Source organism: Belonocnema kinseyi, chromosome 7 (genome assembly GCF_010883055.1).
Source record: "Belonocnema kinseyi isolate 2016_QV_RU_SX_M_011 chromosome 7, B_treatae_v1, whole genome shotgun sequence".
Taxonomy (NCBI): domain Eukaryota; kingdom Metazoa; phylum Arthropoda; class Insecta; order Hymenoptera; family Cynipidae; genus Belonocnema; species Belonocnema kinseyi.
The window spans coordinates 128,534,304-128,555,249 of NC_046663.1; the positions used below are offsets into that span (position 1 = coordinate 128,534,304).

A 20,946-nucleotide genomic window follows, 5' to 3' on the forward strand; every position below is an offset into this window, starting at 1 on the left:
ATTTTTAAAGTGGTAGCCTTAGATTGAGATTGAACGATTCGCAGAGGGGATTGAAAGCGAGGGAAAAGAAAACGTGAAGTAGGAAAGAATACGTGGCAGATATGCCTGTCACACGAAGTCCAGAAAGGACAGAGAGAGGGCAGCAGAAGACGGATGCAGAAAGTGGATCGAGATTACCCGGCGTAACTATGCAAGCGCCTGAGACGAGCGAGAACGTAGAAGGTAGCATTGACAGTATCGTAAGTAGTGAAGAGGCAGAGGTATTTGAAACTCTCGGTAAGAGGGAGGAAGGAGAGTAGCAAGCAAACGAGGCAGACCGGCGAACATACAAAGGCTACACAGAGCGCACAGTTTGCATAGTAAGAACGCGAAGGGGTTTTTTGATAAGCGGTGACAGCAACCGACCACGAGTAGTAAAGGGGAAAAGTCCAGTTAGATAAGGAAGGGGAAAACGAGAAAGCACTTAAGAAGAGTAGACAGAGTTCTCCACCTCAAAGGGGGGCAGGGGGGGGTAGTCTAGAAGGCCTCGAGAAGCTCATCAAAGTCCTCAAAGAGGAAACCTGTAAGGGGTTTGATAGAGCGAGGACGCATAGGGAAGAAGATAGGAAGGAAGTGAAAAAATGAGAAAGAAATATCAGGAATGGGTTGCTCTGTGGAAAGCCGAGAAAGAGGAGTTATTTCGGAAACTGGATAGCATAGAGAGTAAACAGATAGAGAGCGAGAAAGAAAGGAGAATTGAAATGAGTTTGCTTGAGGAGAGGGTCAGGAAACTAGAATGCGGGCGTGAAAAAAAAGGAAAAGGTAGGAGTATGAGACGCAGTCAAGGGGGATAATAGGAAATTGCAGGCGGAAAATGAGAGAATGCGTACACTACTGAATGAAACATCAGTGAGACTAGAAGGAGAAGAGAAAGAGAAAAGAAAGCCAAATATAGTAATTAAACGAATAACAGTGGAAAGTCATTTGGGAAACTTTTCGAAGTATTGCTAAGCACATCGAGATAGATCGGGAGTGTATAACTCTTTTGAACTTGTTAGGAGAGGAAGGGTGGTTTATCTGCAATGAAAATATAAGAGGAGATAAAGAAGGGGAAGTGACGTTTATAGGTAAAGGGGAGACTGTGATAGATTACATTCTAGCAGAAGGGAAAAATAAGAAAGAGAATGGAAAAAGTGGAAGCAGGTAATCAAATAGGCTCAGAAAACTTCTGGCTAATAGCGACATTGACATGCTCAGGATGGAAGCGGCGTAACGAAAAAAGGAAATAACTAGCGAAAAGAAAGTAAAAATGTGTAGATGGGGGAAGACTACATTGAGAGAATTTAAAGAAAGAATGGAGAATAAGGAGATTAGAGATTTGGAAGGGGAAGTCATGGAAATGCGCTTCGGACGGATAAAAAAACTAACAGGAGAAGAAGAGGAGGGAATTAAGAGGAGATGTTGGGATGCAAAATGTAAGGATAGTAAAGATAGAATGAAAGCAAATGTGAAAAACTGGTGAAAACGGGAGATAAGTAACAGGAATAAAATACGAGAAAGAGAGAACATAAAAGAGTGTTAAGTTATAAAAGGTAGTTAGAGAAAAGTAGGTATATGGAAGAGGTGGAAAAATAAGGTATTAGATGAAATGAGGAAGGTAATAGAAGGGGAAGAGGATAGCGATAACAGGATACGTAGGGAGGAAGTGAAGAGAGCGATAGCGAGGCTTAAAAGAAACAAGGCAACAGGAGAGGATGACATTGAGACCGAGGCCTTAAGGTTTGAAGGGGAAGGGGGGAGAAAGGCAATGTGTGAGGTACGCAACAAGGTTTGGAGAGGAGAAGGATAACCTAAGGCGTGGAGGACTAGTGGCCTTATTTGTAGATGTTAAAGCGGCGTTTGACTCGGTAAACAGAAAGGTTTAATGGCAGGTTATGAGAGAGAGGGGGGAGGGGTGGATGAAAGGTTCGTCGAGAGGACGAACGAGAAGTTCGAAGAGACTAAGATAAGGGTTACGATTAGGAAACAAAAAGGGGAGATGTTTTGGAGTGGAAGGGGGCTCAGGCAAGGGTGCCCCCTGAGTACAATACTATTAAGTCTCTTGTTGGCAGATCTAGAAGAGAAACTGGAGAAGAAAGGAAAAGGGGGAACGGTTCTTGGAAATAGCAAGGTATATTCCTTAGCGTATGCAAACGATGTAGTCTTACTAGCGGATGACGAGAGAAGGATGAATCTCACATTGAAAGTGTTTCAGGAGTATGTGAGAACTAAGGACTTAACGGTAAATGTCAATAAGACCAAGATAATGTATTTAAGGAAGAGAAGGACCAAAGTAGAATATGAATGGAAGATGCACAGAAAGAAAGTGGAACAGGTCGAGGAATTTAGTTCCCTAGGCTTCTTGTATGAGTCGAAAGGCGGGGTTGAACTACAGGTTAGCAGAAGGATACGATGTTCGACTAAAGTAATGGGGAAGGTGTGGGGTATAGGGAACAGAAGGTTTAAGGGTGACTGGAAGATGACACTGTAGATGTTTCATGCGTTAGTGTGGTCAGTCTTAATTATGGAGTGGAGGTCTGGGGTTGGAAGGAGCACAAGAGGGTGGAAAATATGCAGGAGAGATTCTTGAGGTAGGTAGTGGGAGTGAGCTGGAGCTGTCCAAGATATATGTTGAGGTTGGAATTAAGTAGAGGCAAAATCGTTATTAAACAAATGAGGAGAGCATGGAACTTTGAAGAGAAGCTAGAAAGGGGAGAGGGAAGCATTATGGCAGAAGCGCGTTTACGGGAAGTAGTAAACAAAGAGAATAAGAGTAACACAGAAGGATCAAGAGATAAAGCGATAGAATCGTCGGGGCATAAGAGATATACAGGGAAGTGAACCAATGAATTGACAAGTAGAGATTCGTAAAGTGACCTCCATTTTTAAGAGGACGTTAGGTGGGAGCTGAAACCGTGTTTAACGCTACATGTGCGAATTGCATAAAAAAAAAAACAGTCTCAAAAATTATCGTATAACACCAAAATGAAAATCAGAAACATATCACTTATATTTATGTAGAATATAAAAACGAGAAAAGCGCGCTATTAAAAAATTGTAAGTGCCTTGCAACATATTTGTAGAATTATAATTCCGTACTATATACACCGCGGATTTTGGAAATAACGAGGAGAGTATACACATTTTTTTGTAGTGCGTTTTTAATTACTGTACTTATTATAAATCATTTGGATTAATTGTATAAAGTCTGCTAAAGTAATGTTTTTATTATTTTAATTATTATACAAATTAATCATAAATGATTAAAAATAAAATCCTTAATTATAATAAATAAAGCAATTATAATGATTGTAATTATAAATTAATAATTATAATAATGAAGAGTTATTTTGATTATTGTAATAATACAATATAATACAATATAATAATGCAATACGAGATATAATTTTATGATCAACAATTTTTATAAAATTTATGACTTGCTGTACTGGACCCCCATTAAGCGTATTATTTCAACTTTTGTAATTTTCGGACGTTTTACAAGTGCTACTACTCTTCTTAAGCGTTTCTTAATAACTGAAATAAAAAAATTGAATTTACTTGAAGTAACATACCAGTTTCATCTTGATCTAAAACTTAAATTTTTTTGATTTTATCATTTTTTTACGATGTTTTTGTGACTTAACTAGTTTGGTTTTTATTCGTCAAAATAATGTATTTCGGGTAGTGTCTAATTTAATGTACAAATAATCCCATTTAATTTTTTTCAAAACCAAAAAAGTGATAAACAGTTTCTTACACCGCGACACCATCACACAAAAACTTCATTTTCTCCGAACTGAATAACTTATTTGGATCAAAAATTATTTATTCTCATTCAGTCTCCATATCTTGAAATATCACGGGAGGGTGTTTTTATACTTTTTTAAAACTAAAAATTGAATTTTTCATCTTAATTCAAAACCGTGCCCGCTCCAATTTTAGGTTAGTGGAAGTTTCCGATTTTCAAGTTTCACCTATATTACCCCTAAGCTGGATAACTTTTTCCGATCAAACTTTTTAGATCTTAAATCAGGAATACTTCAGCTTTTGAGTATGTTAGTTTGAGAAACGCTGTGCTATACCATAACCTGAAATGATTTGAATCGTTAGAAAAGCGTCTCTGCGCTGTCATGGTAACCAACATGGAGGTCACTTTACGAGATGCGGCTTGTACGTATTTCGTACCACCAAGTTGCGGGACCATAGCTTCTTGGATCCTGGGGCATGCAGTAGGTAAAGGCTAAACGCGCACTCCTATACAAGGACAGTAAATTAAAGAAAATATGAATTCATGTTAACGGCAATGGTATGAGGAAACAGAAGCCCAGTAAACTTTATAGTCAGCAAATCTCGAGAATAATTGTGTGAAGACAACGCGATGCACATAATTTAGTATAAGTGGTATCTTATTATTTAGGTAGTAAGTATTATTAAGGTAGTATAAGTGGTTTTGTAACGTACTGTAAAAGAATCGGAGGCCCTCAAACCCGTAAAAGGGAAATATTAAATATATTATACATACATACATACATAATAAGATTAATATTATCTATTTACTTTCTTGAATAAATTAAGTTAATTAACATTTCTGTTGGAAATTTATATTTATGAGTTAAAAATATAACTGGTTTGAAGAAAACTCATATTTGTAGATACTTCGACCTCTTCTGGTATGGGTGGGTGTTCGACAGAAAGTGAAGGGTCTTGGAAGAGTCGAGATGGGTCTGAGAGGAACTGTTGATTTTCTCAGACCCACCTCCCCCCCGCTCTAGACTTCTCTTAGCGTCAGATAGTATCCGTATTCTCTCAACAATATGCTGCCTGATGGTCAGCAGCTCTGACTTGTTAAGTGTGGGATAACGGGTCCGAAGTTCGCGCGCGAACTTTCGAACCTTGGCGTTAAAATTCCTGCCAAATGTGATGTAGTCAATCACACACTGAATGCGGGACGCGTACTGTCTTGCTCAGCCAATCTTTATGGCAAGTTGATGCATTCGTCTTTTTGTCTTATGATCAACCGTTGGTTTTGTTTTAGGGTTCGCATCGGCCAAAGCTCTCGCTGCATTATACACAAATAATTGATAGCCCAGAGATCAGATTCGCCGGAAAAATGTCCACGAAGCTCGTCATTCATTTCAGCCAAATCTTTAGGCTTGACAGAAACCTTGGTGTTGATGTTTGTCCGGGTCGTAAAGCATCGCTCTTCCTCTATTGGATGCCTGCCCGCGGTTGGTCTTAGTGTCGCCTCTCTTTCTCTGTTGCCGGCTTGTTCTAGCTGTGGTAGAGTAGGCGTTCCGCTTACATAGCCCCTTTTTCGGAGCAGTTCAGCATGGTTTGGCAGACGTTGCTGCGAAAAGTGCGATAGCTGTGGGTGTTTCTCGCACCACAGAGCATGCAGCCATGCCATGTAACCCCGTTCAGGGGCCACACTCGCATCGTAGCACTCTAGCAAGTCGAGATTCAATCGCTCCGTCCACCCAAAGGTCGCGAGATCCCGCCGATCCATCGCATTGAATCCATTTTCATTGGCTCCCCCAGCTCTAGATTGGTCTGCATTGTTGGCCGACCCATTGTCGGGAGCTCTGCGCGTTCTGTTGTTTTGAACCGCACTTACTACAACTATGTTTGGTGTTGTCATTGTTGTTCCCACGAGAAGCTAGGGAAAGTGTTTCGTTCATCCTTGTAGAGCCCCGCATGCAAGGATAAGGTTAGGTACTCTGAGAGGTCACCCGGTATCCCAGAGTCACCGTTCTAGACACCTCACCCATTCAGCTTTCGGCACAGTTTTCACACCTCCACTTGGGGTTTAATTCCTTCGGAACCACCCTTGGACAATTGTCCGAGACTGCCTATTTATTTTTGTAACCATATTCATCAGAAACCCTTGATACAGGGACCCTCTATCCGCAACCCGAGGACGCGTTCGGTGGCTTTGTCATAGGCCCTTCGGTTTGTTTCTAGAGGAATCAAAACTGAACCGAATGGCTCTCCAGCGGGGGTCGAACCCCGGTCTCCTGCGTGATATTTTTGTAACAAATCTGTGCACTTTGTTAGATAGATAAACGTTTATTTTTAGGATTGGAAGCCTTACAAAATTGACTTGCTCAGATTCCCTTGGGAAATGTAACAATTTTCTTGAAAATTTATTTATTTTATTGAAAAGTCGTATTTTTTTGTTCCCAAAATGTTCATGTTTGGATTGGTATTAAATTTTTTGTTAAAAATTCAACTGTTCTATACAATTTTTTTTTAACGAAAATGTAACTATCTTATACGAATGCAAGTATTTGGTAGAAAGTTAAAGTACTTTGTTAGTTGAGTATTACTTAATTTAAATGGAAGTTTGCCTATTGCATTTTATCTTTAAACATTTATAATTTTTGGTATAAATGCACGTACTGTGTACAAGATTGTATTTTTGTGTAAAAATTCATTTGGTTGATTAATAATGTAACTATGTTATTGTAAATTGATTTCTTTTGTGACAAATACGCATTCTATTGTTTACAAAAATTATTCTTTATTGATTTAAAATACACTTTTTTGTTGAAAAGTCAACTGTTTTATAGAGAAAAGCGCACAGTTTAAACATTATAATATACTAAGTATAAAAATGTTTTGTTAGTTAATATAGTAGTTGATGAATTTAAATCATTATTCTGTGAAATTTTTACTGGTTTTTTTAAAAAGGTCGGATTTAATTGACCCTATTGTTAAAATATTGTGAAGAATTTTTACATCGGCATAAGGGTTAATAATTTCACAACATTCCCTTCTGAAATTTTTATTTAATTGTCTAAGTTTACTTGAATGTTGTGCTATTTTTGTGCTATTATTGTGCTATTGAGGTTTATTTATTTTTAGATTTATTATTCAATGTGATGGTATATAATTTTTAAAGTTTTGAATATTATTTTTGGTGATGCCTATTGGTTTCAAAATATTTGCACATGAAAATTTTTACCATCCATAATTGATGTGTATTTTTTCATATTGAAGGTAAAATGCAACATTTGACGTTGATTTTAAACACTCTTCTTTCGAGGGTCGTATTCCAGATATTTGATTTCTTCATGAAATAAATTATGTCCATTTTTCATGGTATTCTCATACAAATTTGATTATTCTACAGCATTATAGAATGAAACTTGAAATTACGTGTTTTAATAACATAATACATTAAAATTTACTATTATCCAAAATAGGTTATGCTTCAATTAAAATAAGTTTAGTTTTTGTCATACACATATTAAACTTTCAACAGTAATTCAAATAGATAGTTTTTAATTACTTACAATTTTTGTTTCACATTTAAAATAATAATGGCATATTATATTATATTCCTATTAGGGGATACCTTTAAAGTGACAATATAAAGTTATTCATGGCATTACACAAAAATAGAAACACATTAAAAATTATTCTCAATTACTTATATGTGTTTAAACGATTCTACAGGCTTGCTGAATTAAACTTTACGTTACTATTATTTTGATTCTATTATTCATTAAAGTCATTAAGAATAATTATTATATTATGACCTACTAATAACAATTATTTCTTGGCACTGAAAGTATTTGGCAAACTTTAGTGATCTTGCATTGTTAAATTTGTATGTCTCCTTACATGTACGTACGTATATTTCTACTATAATTTTTTATTTAATGCTAGTAAGAATATATTATTTAACGACGTTTTTTGAACCTCCTTTTCTTCGACGGTTTGTTTTAAGGCTAAGCTTTAGATTATTATTACTTTGATTATATTATTCATTTAGATACGTAAGATGCATTTCAACCATTATTTAAACTTAAAAAATGTTCTAATTAAGTATAACATTATTTATAGTTTCCAGTGAAATTCAATGTGAAATAATATACATTGCACTCTGATCAATAATTTTAAAATAATTTCAAATTACAGTTATACTATGAGTTCGGTGACTATACATTTGAAAGAAAACTAATAGAAGGGAGAGAAAACGCTTCAGTGACTATATTGAAGGCTTCGCGTAAAGCGTCATAAAGAATCTAGGTTGTCTGTAGTATACGGAATCACCGCCTTCCGCCCGAGAATGTTCCAGGAGGGAGGCACGAAACTTCATAACAATAATACAACCATATAAATTACATAAGTCATTGTTATTTTTATAGCAACGAAAACTTTAATTATTTATCTTTTATTACCCGTTTGCAAAAAGGTATTATGTTTAGTAAACTATTAGAAATTATGGTGCAAAGATCAAGCGTGTTTTCATGCCCCTACGAAAATATATGATAGGAACAAAATGACAAGCGTGTCATCTTTTTTTTGTCATTTTTTCCTTGTATTTTTTCGCGATCACAGAAAAATGATAGGATAAACGATATGATAAACGAAAAGTTAGACGAAAGCCGAAAATGACTTGCCCTAATTGGCCATAATTGATAATAATATCATGCATACATCATAAACGTCGCACGCTTAATGTGGCCAACACTACACAAGTAAAGTAAGCCTTTTAAAAACATATTTAAAATAAGAAAACCAAAACAAGTCTCTTTTTCATAATAATCACATTTTTATTAAAGGTAAAACTGCAACCTACATTTAAACCTCATTTTCAATCCGCGTGTTCAATTCAGATTCATCCCAATTCAGCAGACCTCGAATTCACACGGATTTAAATGTGGGTACGAATTGTACTTGTTGTTGGTATACGGATTCAAATAGATTGCAAATTGGCTTCTAATCGGTTAGATTTATATTTCTTAAATACCTCCTATGGTTTTGAATGACTTCCTGTCCAAAAATTTTGTCAGGGTGCCTTATCATTCGTGTCAGAACGCGGAGATATCCGTGTTCTGAAGCCACTGTGCCTAATTCAGTCGAAGTTTAATTTGAAGCTCATTTTCGGCTGTCTTCTTATTTGCCGTTTTTAAGCATATCTTAATAGGAAATTGCATTCCACATATTTTTCTTCTTTGAAAATAGTTTCTAACTTTTTTAGTTTTCGAGATAATCACGAAATTGTAACTTTTTGACAAAATTGAAAATCATGATATTTTAGCGTTCTGCTCGCTCTAAATGCTTCAATAATGGGACTGTCGGGATGAAATTTGTATGGAACATGCATATAACTGTTCCAAAAGAGCCAGTAATGATAACATTTTTATTTTCTCCCCAAACACTTTTGAATAATTTATTCCCGACTTAAGTCGTAAATTACGCATTGACACCTTCAAACGCTTCGTTTCTCTGACGAATTTCGAAAAAAGTGAAACTTATCAATACCCAAAATTCGAGGAGGGTTCAAAGAAGTTTTTCAGAAAACCTAAAGTAATTCTGACTTGTGTAAATATTTATTGAAAATTCGATCAATTTTTCACATTTCCGAATATAATATAAACTTGCCAAGAAACGAGAAATAAAAAGAATGGAAGAAAGGATATTCTCAACCTTCTTTGTGCTTCTGTATTATACTTTCCATATAACGTAAATGGCAACAAAACGTGCTTTGTTTTGATCGTGGTGTCAACAGGCAAGATCTTTGCCTCCGCTAGACACATGCTTGGAATAAGCTCGCACGTGGATTGGTCGAGGGTCAGGTCTTTATTTAATTGTTATTGGTAAACCACAAGTCAGAATGATTTGCAGTTTTCCAATGCGTAATTTACGGCTTGAGTCGGGAATAAATTATTCAAAAGTGTTTGGGAAAAAAATCAAAATTTCATCATTACTGTCTCTTTTGGAACAGTTATATGCATGTTTCCTACAAATTTTATCCCGATAGTCCTATTATTGAAGGAGTTAGAGCGAGTGGAACGCAAAATTATAAAGATTTTCAATTTGGACAAAAAGTAAAAATTTCGTGATTATCTCGAAAACTAAAAGAGTTAGAAACTTTTTTCAAGGAACAAAATTATGTGGAATGCAATTTCATATTAAGATATGCTTTGAAAAATTTTCATTCCGACTTGAAAAAACAAGAACGAGAATAACCAAGAGACCAACTGAAACCAAGGCATTTCGAGCGTGTCCCGTTTTGATCGCGAGAGGCTCAATTGAATCAAGCGTATTTTTGGTAGTAAAGCAAGGTGGTTTCCATGTATTTCAAGCCCACAATTATTTACTTGAGAGAAAACCTAATCTGGTATCTACTTTGGGATAAAATATACATTTGACACACATTCCGAACAAAAATTTGCTAGAATCAATCATTCACTATAAATGTCGGATTTCAATTTTTTGTTTGTTGATTCAACATTTCTTTTTTTTCAAAATGAAATAGTATTGGAAATTTCTACAAGATTCTATAAATTTCTATGAAAATTTTATGAATTTCTAGAACAGTCTCTAAACACATAATAATACACTTGGTGTGTTATTATGTGTATTGATGTCAATATAGGCCCTCCCTCACCACTCACAATAACACTGTGATAAGTCAAAAAAATGCCATAATTGATTCTAGCAAATTTTTGTTTGGAAAGTGCATCAAAAGTAAATTTTATCTCAGAATAAAGATAAGATTTGGTTTTCGCGTACAAAAAACCTCCCAATACACATTTTCGAGCATGGAGAATGCTCAGAGAATGAAATTAAAATGTTTATAAAAATGAAATTGTATGAAATACTCTGGGAGTATTTGAATGGAAATTACAAGAAACTTTTCCACATATACACATATACATTCCACATAATAGAGTAACTTGTCTTTAAATAATTTTCGAAAAAATCACTTGTTGTCAATAAAAAGGGCTTTTTATTGTTATGGTATTTCTTTAATCGATGTTTTCTCCAAATATGTCAATTTACTCAAAAAATGGTATACTAATAAAAATATTCATCTCTGGGAGAGGTCGCCACAGGTAAACGCATCCACTCACACCTGCCAGGCACCCATTTTTACGTTCCTCATCATCAGACGAACATCTCAATGAAAATTGGCCTTATCCGTATCACGTTCCCATTTACGTTGTGAGCCCACGGTCTATTAGGGGCGAGTTAATTAAACCCATCGGATCGGTAGCATGTACTGATCTTTCGGTAGTGTCCTCCGCACTCATATTTTAATCACGGTTCAGCGGATTTCACATGTCGTACATATGCAATAAGAGAGAATAGAGGTTTATTTTACTAAAGGATAACCGTTGAATTAACCTTAATTTCATTGTTGAAGTTATGAAGTTCTAAGTGATTTTGACAATTTCACCCTCTTATTAAGAGCAGTTTATACTGTTATGTTCACAAGAAACCCTTTACAATTCATGTTAAGTAAATATTACACTTCTTTTTTCTGCGTGTAGGATTCGACTCCCCGCGGCGAATAAAAACTTTCATAGTGTGCGATTATAAATAGTGTAGTGATTGTGGAATATTGAATAATTGTGTCCATAAACATGTGAATAAATATTAGAGTATAATAGTAATAATATAATAATACAGAATAATAATTTTATTGTGGCGAAAAATCGATTATGATTTTATAGAACTGTTCTGTATAGTTTCAGGACTAGTTCAACGCAATATACAACAAAGACGATTTTAACTTCTATTAAACTACCTAGCGTATCCTTTACTATAGGATTAGTTCTATAAAATTTAATGGATATTTTTTTCCGTATGCAAAATAACTTGAAACATTACGCAAATGTCAATATGCCTTCTTCTTGCTCTATTGTGTTAATTTTTCGTCAAATAATTTTATTCTGTACAGGAAGGTAAAGTGTGGAGCGAAAAATCAGAAACAAAAACTAAGCTTCTATTTTGACGCCCCAACTGGAAGATTTGAAAATTTGTGCCCATAAGAGCGCTAAAGTAGGGGAAAAAATCGTATGGCAATATCCTCTACTTTACAACCTTAGCCCCTACAAATATTAGCGTGAAGAGTCTCAAGGTAGGGACTATATTTCTACTCGGGCTGTCTTACTAGTAGGAATGCTGACATGGCACTGGTTACAAATATTAAGCGCCACGGTAGGAATTAACTCACCTACTGACGCAATCAAGAAGAGAAGAAGTAATATGTGATTTCTTCAAAAATAAGTGTAATGAAATGACGTGAAATCCACCACAAAATCTCTTTGTTATCTAAAAAACTTTAAAAAAATGAAATGATCATTACTTTTCTTTCTGATAAAAAAGTTTAATTTGCAGTTTCTCATGCTGTAAAACGAGCGAATTTTTCAAATTTCTATTACGATAGGAAGCCGTGGATTTCTCGGACCGAAGGGTGGGGCGCAATATAGTCTAGGACAAGGGTTGTCTGAACGCAAAAGTAAAATATTAATGCCTCTTTATTTTCCATACAAAGAGGAAGTATCGATCACAGCAATGCGTGCCAGACCCAGCAGTAGTGATCACATTACACCCACGGAAGTAAGTAAATTGTAAACAAATGTTTTAAAATTATTTTAGACAACAACAAAAATGATTATGTGTGAGTATATAAACATGTCTGCTACATAACGTTAATAATATGCTTTTATTGAATACCAAGCTATTTTTAAACCAAATCTAGATGATTAAAGCAAAAGGTTCAAGTTAATCATTTAAGAGTATTTACTCGATCATCTAGGACGTTCGCCTGAACGTCATTAATAGTGAAACAGATCAACTTGATCTCCTCGGACAATCGACCTGGTCATTTAGTAGGTCGATTTAATTATCCTACATGTTCTATCTTTGTTCTCCTTTTCCTACTTATTCAAGTTTTTCTCTTATAAGAGAATGCAAACTATAAACACCAGTAGAACCTATAAAACCTGAAAATTTATATGAAATATATGAATTCTGAAAGAATTTTTTATTCTTTGTAGATAGCGAGTTTTTTAGGAGATAATTTGATATGCAAAAACAGTTTACATTAACAATTAAATGTTTGGAGTGGATGCAGAAACTAATATCGCACATCTCATTACTTTCTGTATCATCGATGAATGCTAAAATTTTTAGCATGTTTACAATTTGAAAAGACACGGTGACAACAAATGAATAGTTGCACGTTCAGTTACACCTTCATCCTTAATCCCTTGGAAGCATCAAATTTGACGTTGAAAATTCATAAGAATGAGCTTAATTCACTTTCCAATACGATCTCTCTTATGCACTTAACTCTCCACCCACTTTCTAAATATCAAAAATCAGTTTAAACTTATTAAAAATATATTTCAGTTCAATAAACTATTGTATCCTTTCACACTGCATGCATCGTTTTGACACCCGGATTGGTTAAGGTTGGCGCGCTTATTTGAAACAATTAAATGTGAAAAGGAATTCCGAACAGCAAATAATAAACGTATGTTATTAAAAATACTTATTTGCTGACAAGAAAGGCTTATAAAGTTAAATTAAAATTATATTTTAAATTTTTTTCCTTAAAAATAAATGATCAATTTTAATTTTAAAGAAAGGAAGATCTTTTTATCCTCAATATGAATTTACAATAATTTCTAATATTCCTATGCACATTACATTTATTATTTGTTGCGAACATTTGACTTACACATTCAGTCATTTAAAACAAACATGCCAACAGTGACTTAATCAGGTTGGTCGAGTGCGACGGGACATTTGCTCTCAAGGAGCTATTCACTCTCAAATCAGTGTAAACGTTAAAATTGAACGTTCACCTTACTGACATTATTAACAACAAAAAAATACTTACGCGCTTTATCCGCTTCAACTGAAACTGTCATACTGACAATTTATACTGGAAAGGCCGTTTTTCAACTATAAATTATCATGCATTAAAAAGATTATTTGAAAATTATATAAATATTGAAGGCCTACCTGCAATAAAATTAGGTGAAGCCATTGCGAGAATTCGGTGTCTCTTTTTAATTTGAATATTTTCCCAAGACCTGGATTCGAACTTGGTAACTCGCGAAGTGATATTTACTGAACACAAAAGTGTGAAAAGCTGCAATTCAAGGATGCTGTTACATGTGTAAAAACATAAATTGTAAACATCTTCATTTTATCTCAATGTTCATTATTTGACATTCAAGTAAAAAAAATGAAAATCATCATTTTTATCGTCCGAAATCGTTTACTAACTGCTTTAGTAAGATTAACTCACAAGTTTAACTAGAAAACTGATCTATTAATTTAGTAAGGCTTATTGTTCGAAGTAAATTAGACTTATTTTTCAGTAATTTTTTATTGAATACTCATTATTCAGATTAAAGGAGTGATTGTCAAGTTTTTGGCAAAAGCTACACCTTTGTGTATAGTTCAATGTTTCCATTATTACTGCAAATACTGACCAATTTTCATGAATCTTTTTTTCAATTTCTTCAAATTATGCCAATAAACTAAGTCTGCTAATTAAAATTGAATCAAGCCATACCTTCCTAAGTTCAGTTTTTGTAACTGGTTTGCATGTCATAACAATAAAAGGGCCATTATTTACGAGAAATTCAATGCGCTCCAGGGTGTCTGCCACGTGATTTTAACAAGGGTCGATGAAGAGTGCTGCGAGAATCCACATACGGCTACACTGAGCGTCACTGCAATTTCTCTTTATTGTTCTCCCCAATTTAATTAATAAACAAAATATAAACATTTTATCCAAAAACCGGCTTCCTCCTCGCCGAGAAAGTATTATTTAGATGACGTATGCAAGAAATCAGACAAAAATATTTTCAAAATTGCAAACAGAATCTTACATTCCTTTTTATAATTCTATTAAATCCCCTTGAGCGAAGCAGTTCCCTGTAGAAGCGTCGAGTGCAAGAGTCCCTTGTAGGCAAAGAGATCGCTGACTTATTTTCGAGTCTTCTCAAAATCCAACTCGACAGCTGAGGCTAGTCCCCTCGACATGGAGCCTTAACCTTGGTACGTAACCTGCTTCTGCTAAGGGGACCCACAGCTTAAGGTTGGTTTCCATCCACCAGGGCTCCGGTTGAAGTAAATATAAAAGTTTTCATTGATACCAGATCAGGAATCAAAACCCAATCCTCTTGCAGGGAAGCCTGGCACGCTATCGTCTGAGCCACCGAGGAAATGGGCTACTTCACTTTATTTCCTATCTCTTGATATCACGCTTATGTCTCGGAAGTAACCGCAAGTGTGCACCTCAGTTCCTGATTGCCCGGGGGTACATTTGATTTTAGAACAAAAAATTTATCGCTTGCGCTTATGATACTCGCTAACTTTAAAAATAAACTCTTTCCTTGCGGTACGTCACATACATTCATGAATTTTTAGAAAATTGAACTTGCTACCTTAACTTTATCGTTTTCTGATATTTCCAGATTAAATTTGTACATATTTTGACCGTACTTGAAAAGGCCTTTTCATTAAAAAAAACATAAAAATATCTTTAGTATTTTAGAAGAAAAATGCATTTTCAAGAATAATATTTTTAAACATTTCCAAAACTGCTGTTTTTTAAAAGTCCAGGCGTGTGCATGATTATTCTAATAAAATTTCACAACATGCTACTGATAGTAACGGATCATCCAAAAATTTCGTAAGGATTTCAGAGTAGGACGATGTTAAAGTCACGTTCACTGATACTAGGTAGAAAAAATTCAAAAAGTAATCCTTACGCAACTTATGGATGGCCTCTAAGGATACAATCGACCTTGCTCCCAGAACACCCCTCTTGAATGGGCATTGCCCTTTTCCGTTTTGTATGTCATTTTATTAAGTTTTGCTAACCTTGGTCCCGGATCATCAACAATAAGGATTCCTACATCTTGATCAGCTTCAGGTTGCGTGGGAGTAGGATCAATACAAGATGTACATCCAGGAATAAAAGGTCCATGAGTGAAATTGGGGTCAGAATGACTACCGTATTCTGGACCCTGTTCATTTTCGTCAGGAGGATAGACTGTAGCTGTGTGATGGATCGTTCGGGTTTCGTATAGCGTTAATAACTGATTTGGATCTACCCATAATGGTGCATCTTCTGCCCTAGTCCAAAAGAAATCTTGCAGATGCACTTGCCGTCCTGGGAGGTGATCGATGAGAACAATTTCGTCTTCTAGAAGATATGGAAGTGATGAAATATTTTATGATTAAATAGCTTTATTAAGTGGTACTATATGTACGCGGAAAGACGTGTGCTCTACAAAGACCATGCTCGCTAACATTCAAGTTCTAGAAGAAATAAATAATTATGTATAGATATTGAGAAAAAAGTGCGAGAGCAAATATTGTTTAGAGGGATTGAAGTTTTTCTTGATCATGATTAACTTGTAAACTATGCTACTCCGTAAAGGACCTAATCAATTCTTTCTACGTTCTGAATATGTTAATATAACACAAAGATTCGTGCTGTTGTCATAAAAACTATACGAACCTCTATTATACCAAAAAAATGATGTTCATTTAAAAGTAGGGGCGGATCGTCAGCTGGGGGTTACTTAGCTATTTTTTCTTAATGGAAGGATAAAAACTATATTTTTTTACCTAAAGTGTGTTTTGTCTGCGAGTGAAATAATTTGCTGGTAACGATGTGCTTCTTATTTTTTCTATGCCACGATTTAAATTTATTGCATTTACCACAAACTAATATTGACAATCGAATTGTATTTTCTTAAAAATAGTTTCGATCGAACAATCAGATGAACGTACTTTAAACAATAATTATATTAAAGTCAACAGGACAGTGACCTTTTGCTGATTCCCGTAAAACACGAAAATCCTATTTGAAAACTTATTTTCTTCATCAGGATCAACAACTACAGTGAATAACTAATCTTGAGGGATTGATCATGACGGGTAAAGACGTCACGCGATCACGTGACTGTGGATCATGAAATTTACAACGATAACTGCGCCCGGTATGAGAAGTCCGCGTTTGGCAGAAGAAGTTTAGGTTTAGATATATCAACCTAAATTGTCTACACATAATGAGGAGTTCGGAGACCCGAATCAAAACGGCACTGCTAGCTTTACGACTATATGTATAGAGCGATATCACTGAAAATGCAACATAAAATTATTTTACATGGATGAATCGGTCCGATGCGCGGGAATTTTCTCATCGCGCGCGTCGAAATCTCTACAAACAGAGAAAAAGTTGTCTTGAAACAAAAGCATCGTTCTCTTGAATGTTTTCTTTGAACCACGTGAATATCTATTTTACCCTAATTAAATTACTTAGCATCAAGATTAGTTAAAGTTTATCACAATAGATAGTTTTGGTTGCAGAAAGATTATTTTTACACAAAAGTAAATCTTCTTCACCTTAGATTAAATAGAAAATTCCACATATATCGACAAACATCCTTTTAACATAAAAGTACATTTATGTGAGTGGATTTTTAAAGAGATCATTAAGTTTGTTTCGACTTCGAATTTAAAACAAAATGTATCAAGAATATGCATGCATTTTTTAATCGTTTTATTTAAAACTGTATGATCTACATATTCATTAAAAGCGCGTTTTATAAATTTTAACTACTTATGGCTTATTTAAAATGGATCGAGAATTGCAACTTTAAATACTGCATTTGCTTAAGCGGCTATTATGATTATGTCTGTTATACGGAACTCACAAAAGCGTGAATCATGCGCAAATAATTTATTATAGTTTTTAATTTGGTTAATTTAAACCATAAGACACAACTTATTCATAAAGTTCCGGGAATGATTTTTTTCTAAGTGTGCTTAAGACAATACGGTTTAGTCTCTGCATGCACGGAAAAAATTTCTACTTGAGGAATTACTGAACTAGTTACATTGTGGCGTATGTGAGAAAAATGCGATGAATTAACCATAACTACTTTGTAAATCATTTTGAACTGTTCTGGCATAATTACAGAACTGATAATAAGTATTTAAAGTCGGTGTCGTAAAAGTTCAAAATGATTATTACGAACAAGTTGAAGAAAAACTACAACTGCGCCGTGAGAACCACGGTGCTAGGTCGCTTAAAATAACAGAACTCTACTCTGTCGTGATTTGAGGAAGCGCCGTTCATTGCAAAAGAATTCCGCAACTCAAAAGAAATGCAGTTACGATGTTTCTCGAATTACACACCTTTTTTCTCGGAGTTCGATGATTCCGGAGAACGCCGTAAGCGCGTACGGACCTCTTCGAAATCACCGCTCGATAATTTAGTAAAGTCCACAATTTAGCAAGAATTATTTTAAAAGTTATTAACAATTTGAAAAAAATATTTTAATAATCAGGTGCATCTTTTCTTAACGATTCCAACGTTTATAACAAACTCGTTTTCCGATTTTTTGCAGTTAACGATGTGTTCTCAAATCACGGCAGTACTGTGTTTTGAAATACACGGACGTGGCAGCGCGCTACTAATGTGTATGCCGCAACATAGTTGCGATACGACAGTACAGTTGCGTGAGGGTGTGTCAGTGTTGTGCGTCCCGGCATCGCATACGCAAGATTCAATAAAGAATCACAAATCAAAATTACTCTCTTTATTTGACACAGCGTTGTATCTGAATTCCAAATATTTTTTAATTTAATTTTCTTCACCAAAAACCGCATGAAAAAAAATTTACCGAGAAAAGTGCTTCATTAATGAGTTCTGTAAATTAGGTGACCTCCTGAAAGCAAAAATGTATAATAGTGCGTTATTTTGACATCTGCGAAGCTTGAAAATGCTTCAACGTTTTAAATAACTTATTTAAATTTGTCTCAACCTTTACTGCACAAAATAAACAATTTTACTAGTATAATAAAAATAAAGTCACCGCAAAGTAGATACAGATTTAATTTGGTCAGTAATGTATGGAAGTGATTTTGTAAGGAGTAGACTTTTACAATTTCAGTAAAATGAATATACAATTGACAGAGTGATTAGATTAAGAGCTGTTTTCAAATTTAAATAACCTATATATGCCAGATTTTTTCATTTTTATTTTTGAGAGTTATTCATCTCGATAAAATATAAGAAACCCATATAGAACTAGTGAAATTGAATTAGTGAATAAAAATCTGATAAAATCCATAAGAATTCAGGGTGAATTTAAAAAGAACTAAAAGTTACTCAAGTGTGTAAGCTCTGTTTATAGAAAATTCGAATCAAATTGAAAATGTAGAATTCCGTCCTACCTCAAATAGTGGCGGAGTGGCCACTATTAAATTATTGCAAAATAAAGTAAAAATTTTATTCAAAATGTATAATTTAATATTTTTGTTAAAATAAGAACAACGCGTTCCATAAAAAATGTAATGACGAATTTGGGGCTCTTTTGTCGGTGACTTGTAACTTCCATAGCTAGACCACGAAACAGAATGTTTTATTTTTCATATTTTTTTGTTTAATCAAAATTTGAATTTTCGATTTTTCAAAAAAAATCAAAAAGTTGTTATGACAGTCTTAGGGAGGAGAAGGGGGAGGGGAGTAAAGTTAGACACACATCTAATACGTTCACGTTATACTCCTTAGAAATAGTTTTTCATTTTCTCCGATGACCTTTTTTTTTAGGAGTCGCCCCCAGTATTAGATCCCCGGCCGCGCCCCTGGGTACCCAGTCCACCACTGAAATTACGGTGTCGGATTATGTTATACATAGAAAGTTACACTTTGTGAATATGAAAAATAATCTGCTATTTGTAACAATTTTGTGTAAATTTAAAACAGTCGTGACATTTATATTCAATTTACTGGAATTTGTTTCGCTATAATTAGAGGAACTTCTTGAAATCATATACAATGTTCTCGAATAATATAAGACTTTCTGTAAAATCTATAGAAAAATGCATCCTGTCACCTTTCTAGAGAATAAACCGAGTTTTTTTCTCTACAGAAAGGTTAATTAGTGCACGCATAACGTATTGTTCCAGTATTATTTATACAATAGGTTTCAGTATATATTTAAATAAATGTATTAACAACAGCTTTCCATACAAGATTTGTTTTATTACATATCTTAAACATTTTGAAAAGTAGAGGAATTGGTTTCAACTAATTTTTGAGTTCAGTGTCTTAATACGTTACTTTTTAAAAATCATTTTAAATTCCCAAAAGTTAAATTTTTTGAATTTAATATATTTTCAGAACTGGAAATTATATTTCAGTTCAAGTGAAATAATAATGATTGTTGTATTAATCTGTAAATTAAGTTTTCTTTCATTCAACACAACTATATTTCTTTTACAAGCCCATTACCATAGAAGGAAATATTTGTACATTAAAGATCGTCTCACATTTAAACGTTTAAAATTAAAACATCTAATACATGAATTATTATGATTATGTTTAAAATTTAAAAATCTTTTAGAGGAATTAAATTTTTTTTATTTACAATTTAAAAATTAAAAAGTGTGAAATTCGGCAATATAAAATCAGGGTGTCTAGCGACCCGGGATATCCGGGGATTTGCCTGGAATCTTATGCGCCTTGGAAAATACACTGTTAGAAAAAAGTCGCTGAATCACACCGATAATGAATGTTTTTCGCTCTGCAACTGAAGCGTGTTATCCCACATCTCTATTGGTGCAAAGTTCGGTGTCGAACGTGACCGCATACCTTTTTCATCTCAGCCAGTGCGACTATTGACAGTTCTTGCATCGTTCTGGTGTTACTAGGCAGTCTGATAAGTCCCTGAAAAATGAAACACGGAGACGTTTTTTTGGCCAAACTCGGTTTTAGTTTTCATCATACTCTTCTTTTAGGTCGATACAGCGAGTTCAACGATTTTCTAACTTTTTGATACCGTCCGAAAAGTACTCGATCGGAAGGTCTCCAAAATACGCCTCAGTTTCAGCTATGAGCTCCTCATTAGAGTAAAAACGCCTACCGGTGAGCCATCTCTTCAGGTTAGGGAACAAGTAATAGTCGCTGAGGGCCAGGTCTGGTGAATACGGTGGCTGAGGAACCAATTCGAAGTCGATTTCATGCAATTTTTCTTGTGAAACTAAGCATGAATGAACAGTCGCATTGTCGTGATGATAAAGCGGTTTTTTCTTCTTCAAATGCGGTCGTTTTTCGGCGATTTCGATTCTCAATCGGTCCAA

At 34.6% G+C, this 20,946-nt stretch overlaps 1 protein-coding gene across 7 annotated transcripts in view; it reads right to left on the reverse strand.

Moving 5' to 3' along the window:
* Nucleotides 1-20,946, reverse strand: part of LOC117176311 — a 422,202-nt gene that overhangs the window by 275,125 nt on the left and 126,131 nt on the right. For 4 of the 7 annotated variants that reach the window (XR_004467600.1, XM_033366524.1, XM_033366522.1 and 1 more), the window contains exon 2: nt 15,670-15,994. The exons of 1 other annotated variant lie outside the window; for it this stretch is intronic. Coding sequence is in view for 5 of the 6 variants with exons in the window: in XM_033366524.1 (XP_033222415.1) it covers nt 15,670-15,994 (325 nt within the window). In the remaining variant the exon portion in view is untranslated. Of the gene's footprint in view, nt 1-12,568; nt 12,652-15,669; nt 15,995-20,946 lie in introns of those variants that run through there. 2 more of the 7 variants (XM_033366523.1, XM_033366525.1) reach the window with 2 other exon arrangements.